This window comes from Corvus hawaiiensis, chromosome 6 (assembly GCF_020740725.1).
Source record: "Corvus hawaiiensis isolate bCorHaw1 chromosome 6, bCorHaw1.pri.cur, whole genome shotgun sequence".
Classification (NCBI taxonomy): Eukaryota; Metazoa; Chordata; class Aves; order Passeriformes; family Corvidae; genus Corvus; species Corvus hawaiiensis.
Window position 1 is genome coordinate 52,302,715 of NC_063218.1, and position 13,134 is coordinate 52,315,848.

Here is a 13,134-nt window from a genome sequence, read left to right on the forward strand (position 1 = left end):
AAAGACAACTAAGGCATTCATTCACTGGAATAAATTTAATTCCTCTTTGTAGGAGGGATCACTTCCATTGTCTTCTCTTCGTGTGTTCTGGTTTATTTTCAATTCAGTGTCCTTTAAAAGGACATGTTGCTACCTGTAAAGTTTCTTTAAACTTTTACTTGCCATTCTGTAATGTGTCACAATTACACCTGCTTGCTTGTTTTCATGTATTTCTACCTAACTTATTTTGTGAAGTTTGTTGAAAATGTGAACAAACATTTTAGCCTGATTTGACATTGCAAAATTCTGCTACAAATACAGTTCTTTTCAATCTGGATTGCAAATACTGAACATTCCTGGAGCCAAATAGCACGCAGAGATACACTAATTACTGCAACAATTTAATTACATTATTTAATTACATTTAATGCAAATGCTGAAAGCCCATTTTTACAGAGATTTTACTTCTGTGAAAGTGGTAAATTTCCATTGGGGAGTGATTTTTCTTTTCACAGCACTGAGGAAGGCAGAGATTTGAATGAGTGCCAGATATGCTTTCATTAATATTGCCATACTTTGTTGCAGCTGTGGCTTTTTCTATAAGACTTGAAATTAAAAATGTTTTCAATTAGATAGTCTCAGAGAAATTTTCACTGCAACTTCCAATTTAGCGATTTAGATTAACCACGTGTAAAAAGTCAAAATTACTTTTTTCCTTTTCTCCTTTGACATTTGGCAGCACATCTAGATGTAATGGTTGTGTGGTGTGTTAAACAGACTTCTGATGACAATTCATAACTCTGGATTGTTAAATTTGACGTGTCATTCTGCTATTAACCATGAATGATGAGAGTTTTTGGATGAGTGTCCGAAGCTGTCAGCTTTAAAAGATGACATCAGTTAACTATTCATTTAAAAAATCATATATTTGCCTGTTCATCAAAAGAGTCTTGCCATTCCTGTATTCCACTGACCTTGAAATGAGAAGGTATTATTTTTTGAAGATAGCAAGGAATGTTCATTGCAAAGGGCTATTAATACTGACAGATCAGGCAGCACTCCAAACATCATGTGGGCAAAATACTTAACTTCCAATAAGCATTCTGAAATCTTTATTTCAGCCACAGTCTCTTCACCTTAATCTTTAAAGCATCTTTTTGATTTGTCAGCAGTCCTTACTGCACTAGTGCATTTCCAAAATAAACAAACTAATCGAGCAGCAAGGAGCAGAGAGCAGTGGGTAGCAAATGTTTCACAGGTCTTTTTGTGGTTCTTAATACTTACTGAACGATATGAGAGGAAAGTTGAGAGGAAATGGCTTGAGAAACTTCCTTCTCTTTCCTTTAATGCCCCACTTAAAGTGTATTTACTTTCAGTTGCTACTTCACATTTAGCTGTTTTCTGTCCTAGGCAATCTGAGGAGCCTGGAGGTGAGGGTGCTCCCAGCATAGGAAATGCCCTGGGAGGCAGAGCCCCATCCCAAGGGCTGTGAACACGGCGGGCAGAGCTGGCTGCTCCCAACAGGATTCCCTGCAGTCTCAGGCATGGCAAGGGATGAACAGGGGCCAGGCCCCTCCAGGGTGCCAGTCAGGATGGAAAGGAGATGCTGCAGTGCTGGGAAGCAGCACCTACAGCACAGCCCTGGGCTCAGCTGAAAGAAAGCCCCTGGGCAGGGTGTGGATGGAAGCCCCCAGGGAGGCTCGTCAGGGCAATTAAAGCCTTGTTGTGCCCTCAAGGCCCCAATATTACAAAGTAATTATGTAATTTCTTACTGTCTTTAATCTTCCTGGCATAGGTTTTTCATAGATCATTTTAGCTTTCCTTATTCGTTGTCTGCTTTCCCAAAGTCTAATTCATTGCTATCAACTCTCCACTTCACATGCTTCCTTTGCTTTCCCCCTCCTGATGATTAGGCAGCAGATACGTGGGGTTAAGAAGAATCTTTTATTTAATTCCTTCCCTTGTTCTCTCTGAGGAACTCTTAAACCAATGAGCTTTTAATAATGGCCTTAAGCAGCACCAGTACAGTTGTTCCTTTTTTTTTGAGCCCTAAAAAACCCAGTCCATTTCACTTCTGAGTATTTTCAGGTTTGCAGCATCTGCCTGGTCAACATGTCAGTGTTAGAGGCATAAACTGCAAGGAGCCTTAGGGAATTTATAGGCAATATAAGGGTTTGGGAATCTGGAATCTGGCTGTAAGTTACTAGCTGGAGGAGTAATGCCTTTGATTATAAGCATTTTGAAGCAGGAATCAAATCTTTGCATGTGATTAAACAGTAACTAACACATCAAAGTCCTTGCCCTAATTCAGGTCCTTGTATTTAGCTATTTGTGTGGTCTATGTAAAACTAATAAAAATATTTCATTGCATTGTAAAATATTGTGGCTTTGCCCATCTTCAGAATGTTTCTGATAAACTCCAGTCTTTTAAATGATAGACCAGTTCAGAATCCACGTTGATTAAAAAAAACTAATAATGAGCAACAGCCCAAATAAGCAGCATGGTTGACTAAGGCTAGAACTTTACAAACAAAAGCCACAAGCCATTCTTGCAGTGAAACACAAGAGCATCTCAGGCAAGAGTAAGAAAAGGACAACCAATTCACATTGAGTTGTTAAGATACACCCTGACTGAACTGTAGTTTATTTTTCTTTACATAACATCCTCTCAACACTAAAAGTGTTGAGAGGATGTTGGTAAATAGAATGAATATTTGCCTTATACCTTATTTGCCTTATACTTGCCTCACACACCTTGTTGTCTGGTTCAGCCTCTTTGTACTTAAAGTGTTTTCCAGAGAGACTGCACAATTTTAGAATTTTTTTTGTGTGTGTGATTTTTCATTTACTTCATTCTTCACATAATGTACTGATCAAAAGCACCCATCTTTTGGCACATGGCATTTTTATGTGATAGAGATTGGTAAGTTATGATAGTTATGATTCACAGACTTTTTTTTTCTTCCTCTAAGATCATAAGAATGTACAAGCACTCACATCAAGAAATATGGTCATACAAATGGCAAGAAAAATATCTGCATTTTCATTGATGCTACTTTGAAACTAATTTCCTGTGTGAACTTCTCATCGTGAAGGCCAGATGGAAAGACGTATTTTTCATTTTCATTCACTCATATAAATATACGTGGGTAATTTACAGAATTGAAAAAGAACTTGAGTTGTCTGCATCATAGTTTACTCACATAGTTACAAACTGCATCCTTTTATTTGATTGTGCATCGTAGCTTTATCCCTGTAACCTGGAGTGTTGTTCATCACGGAACTGGTTCATGGGAGAGGCTTCTTGTTTCCCCTTTTCTGAGTCAGGCCATTGGTGGGGAAAGGCAAAGCTGGGGCACTGCCCTTCTCTGCCTTGCCAAAGCCCTTCTGTGCTCACCTGTGTTATGTTAAAAGACTGTTTCTTGTTTGTTCCTCTTCTCTTTTCATCTCAGATCCTGAATTAATATTGCAATCTGTGCTCCTTTTGGTCTCCCAAAACCCAGTTTTTTTAATACTCTGTTGAGGTTAGTAGTCAGTTCTTGATTTAATGAACATGGATGAATAATACTGAAATTAAAGTCATGTCACTGTTTTATTTGTAAGCTTGGCATTTATCTCAAAACTATTTTTTACAATTTATAAGTTCGAACTAGAATGAAATACCAGGTCTGAGAGTCCAGTGGATTTTTCTGTTTGGAATGCTGGCTCACTACAGCACTTGCTCCTCCTTTTTTTTCTTTTCTGAATGCAAATTCTAGTACGAACAAATAGTTCTTATTAAAAAGGAAAATCTCTGGGTTTTTTAAGTGAAGATTTTAATAATCTGGGGTGGGGCATGTGAAGTATTGGGATAGATCTTCAAATATAGTCTCTTACAGTTTAAGATGATGTCAATAGGGATTTTTAAAGCTGCCTAAATATCTACCTTTAGAGAAATTAATGCATTTTTGAGTGACAGTCCTTGAAACTTCATCCCCATATAGCTACATTTAAGGTTCTTAATTTATTTATCCTCTGGTGCTGCCTATCATTGTTTTTAACTTTTTTGATGTCTAGCAAAGGACATAACCATATTGTTGTATCAGTGAATTTTATTTAGGGAGCCAGTTTATCTCATTTTTCTTATTCAGGCTTTCTTGCAGGGAACTGTGAATTGTTTTATGGGACTGTCTAGAGCCTCTGGAGAATGCAGGCTAGAGTTAACCTCAAGGTTTCCATCCTGCTGAGAAGGGAAATTCTTGTCAGTCTGTTAGATAATGATCCAAAGATGCAGTAAAGGGCAGAGGGGAAGACATTTGATCCCTTGACAACGTGGCTGGGGATAAACACTGCCTCTCTCACTTGCTTCATCTCCACAAAGGCAGCCTGGAAGGAGTGCTGGTTCGAGAAGTTCAAAGCTGCACATGCTAATGACCAGCTGCAGAGTGAGTACAGAGGGCTTAGAAATGGTCCTTCTTCCAACTCTCCAGGGCAGGAGAAAGCACTGGAAACAGAAAACAGGATTCTTTTACTTTGTTCCACATCCAAGCCTGCTGGACCCACTGAGCAGGGGAGGCTCACAGACCTGTCCCTGTAGGTTTGCAGGCTGCAAGGATCCAAATCCTGGCTGGTCTGCTGACAGGAGCTGCTGTGCTGTGTAAACCTCCCCTTCCCAGCACACTGCAGTGGGCAGGTGTTTGGAGAGGTTAGTGCTTATGGGCAGGGCAGAGCAGGGCTTTGCCTGGGCCTAAATGCAGGGATATAACCAACTACCCTGACCTGAACTGGTACAGAAAGCAAATTTTCTTTGGTGTCTGCAGAGACACCACCAGCGAAACCATGAGTGAGTGGATGAGCCTTAGCCAAGGTCTGCTATTTACCAAATAGCTAAAAGCTAAGAATGAAGTGGTTTTGTGGTGGAGATGGCATGCTGGGACTAAATTTGGATTTATTATAGAGGTAGTACTTAAAATGTAATGGTAATGCTCAGAAGTGTATCCTTTAGAACTAGGACATTCTGTGCCAATTCCTTTCATGGACCCAGGCACAGTATCATTATGTTTATGATTTAAATCTTATTTTGCAGCCTCTGTCACTTGTGTCTGAAAGGCCCATTGACCACAGACAGCAGCGAAGGTATATGCTCAAAATGGCTACTGGGCTGAAATCCCGTTCTCTGCCTCATAGAGTAAAGCAATGGAAACATTCCCTTCTCTGTCCTGTGGGGCTCCCTCACTGAACTTTTAATCAGATACCTCTTGCTTCAAGTTTTGAGGCAAAAGTAACTCAAAAAAATTCAGGGCTTTACTTGTAAGATCAAAGTGTGGCTGGCAAGATAGAGAAGATAAGTCTTTAACTTTGCAATTAATAATGTCAGAAAGTTTCATCCTTTGCTGATTAATCATTGCTTTGGACCAAGTAGATGGTGCTTTTTCTGAAAGAAGAATTTAAAATGATTTAGAGAGCTGTCTGGCCATTTAATATAGATCATTTGTAAACTACGGAATTTAATTATAATGTGGATTATCCTCTTCGAAACACACATTAAAAGAACACAGCCTAGTTTTTAAAGAGAGACTGAGGTACAAATATAGCATAAGTGCTGCTTTGGCGAATCACACCTATTGAAAGGCTGTGGGGAGGGGACTCTGCTTCCCTGCTTGGTCTGAGGCTGCCATGCCCATGGAAGTAGGTCCCAGTACTGTCTTTTATGTGCCATTTTCCCTGGCGTCCTGGGCGCTCCTTCCTTTGATTTTGTCCTACTCATTTCCAGTGCTCCTTTCCACTCAGCAGTCCTGTGGTTAGTGTTTGACAAAGACAGGCATGAAAAATTGGCCAGTGCCAAACTGTTTCTTTGGACTTCTAGACGCTGCTCTAATAATTGAATGTATATTCTCTATAGAACTGGAGCTCTCCCTGTGCACAATGAGAAAAGGAGCATGAGCTTATTGAGTGCCTCAGGTGCCCGCTGTGTTGTGAATGCAATGCTACTCCTAACAGATTGCTGTGCTGGGGAGGGTAGCAGCAGGTTTGGGAGCTGCAGTCTACACAGACATGACTAAATCTGTTTCATCTTTCTCCTCTGAGAATCTCCTTGGCGTTTCTATTTCTATTCATGCGCTTGAAGGATTTGCTGAAGAGCAAAGTTGCTTCACAGACCAAAAGCTTAGGGAGAATTTTCCCCTTCATAATAGAGAATAGTGTCAGTACACACGTCATTGAGAATCATTTAGTCCTTTGGGCGTTTAAGAAGTTTTTCTGGATATTTTTTAAGTAATTTTATGGCAACCAGTTCTTTCCAGTAATGATCCTCAGTGGACTTTTTATCCTTTTAAAGAAAGTACTTTCGTTTTGGGAAAAAAAAAAGGGTGGAAGGCTCATGTGCCAGGGAGAGAAACCATCATCACCACATGAAGCCAGTGGGGCTTAGCACTTACCAGTGACCAGCAGCCAACTCCAAAATCTCTTTAGTGCCCACCTACAGTTCAGAGTATGAAATTTGACAGTTTATTTATGCATTTCACTAAGGCAATTGTGATATTTGTCTAACTTCAAGATTTGGTCTAGCCAGAGGAAAGAGTTATGGTGTGTGTTGCTTTCACAGACTCAAATATTGACCTCAAAGCGTGTCATGCTTTTAGGAAAATGATAAAGCTTCTTTTTACTTTGAAAACAAGGAGTGTGAATTATGCTGACACTCACAGATTATGCCATGCATATTTTGTAGAGAGTCCTTCCAAGGCATTAATTAATTTGTGTGTGCTACAAAGTAGGAAGGGTTTTTAAATTCAGCTTGGGTATAGTTTTACCTAAATTGCATGGCAAATCTACTCATTATGCTGTGTTACACAATTGTGCAAGATGTGTTTTGAAAGTAACCTTCAGATGATTCCTTGTTTAGAGAGTTAGGATGTAGCTTTAAGCATGGATGCTGCAAAGTCAAAATAAAATTTTTCTGCCTTCATGCTGCCACTGTTGATGATCATTCTGGCTGAGCTTTACTATGAGGAAAAATACTTCCTACAGTAGCTCAGTAACACAGTAATACTCTGATGTCACTTTTGGATTGAAAGATAGGAGTTGATATATTATTGTGAGGAGGAAGAAAGTAAGGAAATGTATCTCAGCTAACCTAACACTTTCAGATTTTTGCTGTAGCTTTGCAAATTCTGGTTTACTTGACTCTCCTCACTGCATGAATTGTCTGAAATACCAAACTCTGCTATGTTTGCTTTCTCTTTTATGCCTTCACAAAGTTCTCAATTCATTCTCTCGTCTCTCTCTCTCTGTTTCTCTTTTCTCTCTCTGTTTATTTTCTTTTTTGGTGGGGTACCCTGAATCTCTGAAGCAGTGCAGGAGGCTGAACAGGAAGATGTAAAGGTGGTAGTGGACGCCCAAGCTCCGAAACCAACTAAAAAAGCCAAGGCAGCAGCTGCAAGCTGTCAGAGTAGCAGCACCAGAAAGGAGAAAAAAGGGAAACACAAAGGTTAGCTGCATGCAGCTGCATGTCAGATATTAAATTCATTATTTTGCTGTCAATTCTCTCTCTTGTTTTTTATGTAATTTATTTGAAAATCTGAAAACTGTCTAAAAGTAATTTCCTGAAATTTTTCTGAGGTTGGAAAATGTATGTGACTTGGTCTTGTCTGGGCATGTACAGCCTCGGAGTCAAGAATGGCTGCAATTTGTCAATGGAGTCTTTTCCAAAGGAGATTGATTGTTCAAGCTGAAGAGGAGAAAGAAAGTTCTGAAGGGAAGATGATGGTGTTTGCCTGCAGTGTTAAGAGAACCATCTTAGAAGAGTGTGCTTTTTTCGATTATCTGAAAGTAATCTAGTTTGGAGAAGCAGCCTTAGGTTGCAGCTGCTTCTGTCCAGACTCTGACTGAGGTTTTAAACAATAAAAATTAGAGGTTAAGAGACATTTTGAAAATCAATTCAACAAAACTGAGATAACATTCTCAAAGGAACTTTTCAAGTTGTTACTTCAGTGTTACTCTATCCCACCTGGCAAATGGGAGGTGTTTGTATGAAAAATTTTCTGCAATGGCTTTGTGTAGGATTAGGTAGACAAAAAAAATACACTATTGGTAATGACAAAAAGGTAGGTAGAAATGACATTTCTTGGCCACTAATAGATTTACAATTTGAGCTACATACACTAGGTGGAAGAAGTAACGAGAAACTTTACTGGTATTTAAATTATATATATATATATGTACACTCACAGAAAAAGAGATGCTGCTGTACCACATACAGTTACTTTTAATTTGGTGCTGAATGACTAATGAAATGAAATAACTTTCCAATAATTTACAGTTCTTGAGTTAGGCCACTGTCCTGTAACACTGTCCTGCCTGGACTGTACTGTATTCCTGTCTTGTGCATGTCCAACAGTTTCTCCACTGTTGCTTCACTGAGAAAGTAGTGTATATCCTTGACAAGTCTCTTTAAAGATAGCAATGACTAATAAGGTTAATTATTGAGGTCAAAGTATTGGGGCTTATCTATAGGGATTTTGCAGGACTTGAGCCTACCTTAGCAAAATCCTTTGCGTATTGCAGCTTAATTCTTGAGATCTGAAGCTACAGCATCTCTCTCTCTGTTATTTTTCTGGCTGCAAGGGAAGCTCTAGGTTATACAGGCTTTAGAGCCTGGCCCTGAGCTAAATGCTATTCATATATTTGAGAAAAGATGGTGTGTGTCAAAGGTAAAATTAACTGAATGTAAAAATAGTTGGCAAAATAAATGAACAGAAAGCAAATGTTTCCCCATTTAATGTAAAAAGTAATGACATTCCAGCATAGAAATACAAATGTCAGTTTTATTTTGAAGTACATCTTGCTGAAGAGTAAAAATTCTTTTGCTGGTTTAAAAGAAAATCTGTAAGGGAGCATTATGTGAGCTAATACTTAAATCATGGTTGCAGCATAGCCCTGAGGCTCTGTTTTATCTCATATAATGCCTCTTTTGACATGCCTGTGTCTGTACTGTGTTCAGAACTGAAGATATTGAGCTGCACAGTTTTTTATTATCCCACAGCAGGTAGCACCTAGAATTTTTCTCATATGCCCGTTCTAATTTTACTCATCTTCTGAAAAATCCCCCAGGCAGCCAAACATTGGCCTATGTTAATAAAAGCAAGTTATGTCAGTAAAAGTAAAGTCACTTTGTGTAGACTGAGACCTTTGGTGTGCTGACACTGTCCCATGTGTTGGGAACTAATATTGTCAGCTCCAGAAACCTCAGCCTCTGCTGCAATTCCTATTGCTCATCCTGCTGCACTATGGGAGCTCTTCCCTGGCCTTCAGCATTTGCCCATCAGTTCCAAGTTTTCAGAGGGTGGAGGGGTTATTCATCAATTATACTAAAGAAAATGCTGAGTATCTCTTCTCCAGAAGTTCATGTTGATGATTAGTAGCAAATAAAAGTCAGTTAAAGTATGTTCAGAGCATACACATAGCACCTCATCGAGCTCACCTACTGTTTATGTAAACTGGTGTTTAACTGTGCATTCATGTATCATTTCACCCTTGGAATAATATCTGGTTTACCTTTGACAGTGTTGTAAACTTGGGAGGATCTTGACTGGATTTCCAGTCTTCCATCCTTATCAAAGCTGCAAAATATTTTTTTATTGGATGTAAAAGTAAAACCAAATACATCTTTAAAATTCCAGAGGGATTTTACTGATAAATCCACTACAGACACAGCTAATTTTGTACTTAGGAATGAAGAAAATGCAAGTGGTAACAGAACCCTGTAGTGGAACTTGTATTAATTTTCAGTTACTTTTTAAAATAAATGTGAATTTTAAGAAAAGATATTTTATAATGATATTGAATGGATTTGCTAATAACTTCAGATCTAACTATGAAAATTGCTGAAGGGGAAAGGGTTTTATGCCGTATTTTGGCACAAGAGATTTTGTTGGGGGGAGATCATTGTTAATTAGAGCAAATCTTGGGAAATTTTAGGTTCTGCTTTTAGCTTTGCAATTGCTTCAGGTTTGTCTCCACTCTGAGTGTAACCTTTGTATGTCCTGTGAATGAGCAGGATGAATGCTGAGGGGTGAGTGCACTTAACATGCTAAAATAGCATTTTAAAGGTTTCTGTTAGTATTTAGCTATAGTAAACCTTACCTTCCTAAGCAGAGCCAAGCTCTTTGTCTTTTAAGAGAAACGAACATTTAGACCAGATCCTATGAATAAGAAGCTAATTCAGAGAAAGAAATTGTTGAATTATACATGAGTAGCTGTTGAAGCTGCAGTGTAATGACTGCACTCTGGTTTTAGATGTGTAATGCCTTTTTAAGTGGCTTGAAGAGTGATGAAGCTGTGATCAGAACAATGTGCTAAAGACAAATGCGAGAGAAATATCAGGTTTAATGAAGTTACACTGGCATAGGAGAAGGAATGTAGCTAACTGCTCATGTCAGTGCACTTTGTAATTCTGTGATGGGTAACATGGTATTCAGCAATTTTTTCTGAATCTGTGATTATTACTGGTATTTCTTAATGGCAGTATGCAGTGTGTGCTGTGCCTATTTTTAAAAAGAACCATAATTTTTGTGGGACAGAGCCTGGAACAGCAGTAAATTGATGACATTTTGTAGTAGCTTAGCTCATTAAACTGGTATTTCTGAAAGCTTTGGTCTCACAGTTTATTGCCTGACATAATATTCAGTATTGGAAAAAAAAGAAAAAAACCCTCAAAGTGTAACAAATGCATATGTAAAATGCTTTTCCTATGCAGATAGTGGATCAAATTCTGGTTTGATTTGTGGCAGATTGGGGTGATTAAGGATAGCAGTGAACCCAGTGTACAGCATCACTACGTGGTTCAACAGAAAAATCATGCAAATTAGTGAAAATATTTGCAGCAGGAACCTATGAAAAGTATGCAACCTACATAGTATTACGAAACCAGAGCATCTTTAGCTATAAAATACCTTGGTGATTCTTTTAAAAAGGAGATTCATGAAAATTTATCAGGTACATAGTGTGTGTGGTTTTTTGGTTGGTGGGGTTTTTCCCCTAAGATAGGTTTACAAAGAAGTTAATAAATATACAGGATAAAGTGCCTTTTTTTGGCTGTGTGCAGTGAATGGGGCAAATCAGGAAGATAAAATGGAACCTTTAAAACCCCAGAAAAGCATATGAAGCCAGGAGTTAATACAAAGTGAAATCTGATATGAAAATTCAGGAATCATTCTGGGAAAAGTTCTTGGTGGTTGGTTGGGTTTGGTTTTTCTTCCCAAAACTCTTGCACTTAGACTATGTAGGTACATTCTAGGAAAACCCTACTCTGAACTGCCATGGACAACATAAATGAAGATTTCTTTTTTGTCAGCGAAATCAGGAACTTGGATGTGTTTAAAATATCAAAGTAAACAATACTTTCGCAGAATTTTTTCTCTTATGCTGTACCTTAAACGTAAGTGGTACGTTGGGTATTTCCTGCTGACTTTCTGGGAGTCAGGAAGCAGACAAGCTGCTCTGACACACAGAGCTTTTCCTGACAGGGTGGCTATTCCATGTTTTGATTTGGTTGGCTTCTTCCGTGTTTCTTCTCTCTCTTTCACGCCTGTCTGACTGTTTTGATTTATGCATCCTGTCCCGTTTTCGTATGTAACAAGCAGCTACATTAACACTGGCTGGCTCAGAAAGCAGCAGCAGTTGTTGGGTAAGAAGCATCATTTCTCACTGTAGCATTTCCTTTCTGATGGGGGGAGGGAAGTTCACGTAAAGCGGATTTATCTCAGCTTCCCTAGGCACTAAAAAGAAAGGGTAGGATGAACAATAAGTGAGTTTCCACCAAGAAAAGTCCTGTTATTTCTAGATCTGACAAACCTTTCAGGCTGTGCTTTGGCAACACATGAACTTGATTGTGAGGAAGTAATTTTGACCTAAGGATAAAGATTTATGAATGTACAGTTCCTGCTACTGTTTTCTAGATTTCATCAAAGTAAATATAGAGCTTAGTGCTCAAAGTACTTGCTTTTAGTGTCCTGATCTGGTGCCAGCAACAGTCCTTCTTTTGATGGAGGTTTGGACTAAATCACCTCTAGATGTCCTTTTGAAAAAAATTTCTATTTGCTCCCTTTCCCTCTAAAAAAATCCCTGTGTGATTTTGCAGTTGCTTGAACCCCTATCAGTGGATGTACAGCCCCCATGAGAACAGGAATATACTGGGAAATGGGTAGAACATATTGACAGCAGGGTTTGCTTTAAGCCAGGTTCTCTACAGGATGGAAACTGTTTGTTCTGGTGTCAGATCTCCCCGAGATTCCCTGTCCCTGACCTCAGAGCAGGCCGTTCTTTGAAGGGTTGTGCTGCCATCCCTCAGCTGGAGGGAGAGCTGCTCTGCAGTGGTCTTGAATAGCAGTTTCACCCACAGCCTTGGGTGTTATCCACGTGGATATGACTCCTTTGTCAGACCAGTAACTGAGCTCAGAAAATGCCTGTTCTCTTCCAGTGGCCTCCTGCCCGACCTTGGTCAGGTCTCCAGGTCTGATCTGCAAAGGGCCTAATCATATTCTTAGTCTGTGAGCAGTATGCCCAGCTTCATGCATCAAACTTGTGCCTTAAATGCTCTATAAAAAGAGAATAAGAACTTCTCTATCCTGCAGCTCCTCATCTGTAAAGCAGGGACAGAATTACTTGTTTTCTGTGTTATGTTCCTTTTCTGATACGTAATCTCGTTTGCCATTCAGTGGTTTAGATTACCAGCTTTTAAGAGATTGGTGCTGCCTATTTATAAATATTGTCTAGAAGATTTTAGGTGCTAAGAGAATACAGAGATTGATGAATCGTAGTTTATAGGATGTAAATGCCAGCAATGCTCATTTATTGATGCTTTTTTTTCCCCCAGTATTGCTTTGTTTTCATTTCTGGTACCTCTGGTTTTCATCTGAGACATGACCGTGTCAAAGTGCACCAGAGGCCTTTACTGACGGGATTGGTGTTCTGAGGGTTGTTCCAATTTTCTTCTTTCCTCTCTGCCCTCCTTTGCATTTGCCTCTCAAAAATTCCCCTTTCTTCTTAGCAGGTATTCAAGGCCATCTCTATCAGACTTTTCCCTACCTGATTTTGGGAAGCGCTGTAAAAAACGCTGACCATAGCAATAAAAACTTTCTTTTTTGGCACAACCCACTCAAATGTTTTGCTTCTTTTGAC

At 39.1% G+C, this 13,134-nt stretch overlaps 1 protein-coding gene across 8 annotated transcripts in view; it reads left to right on the forward strand.

Annotated features, from left to right (window-relative positions):
* Window positions 1–13,134, forward strand: part of TUB (TUB bipartite transcription factor) — a 146,725-nt gene that overhangs the window by 104,211 nt on the left and 29,380 nt on the right. For 4 of the 8 annotated variants that reach the window (XM_048305758.1, XM_048305760.1, XM_048305755.1 and 1 more), the window contains exon 4: window positions 7,307–7,444. The exons of 2 other annotated variants lie outside the window; for them this stretch is intronic. In XM_048305758.1, the coding sequence (XP_048161715.1) occupies window positions 7,307–7,444 (138 nt within the window). The remainder of the gene's footprint in view (window positions 1–7,306; window positions 7,445–13,134) is intronic. 2 more of the 8 variants (XM_048305761.1, XM_048305757.1) reach the window with 1 other exon arrangement.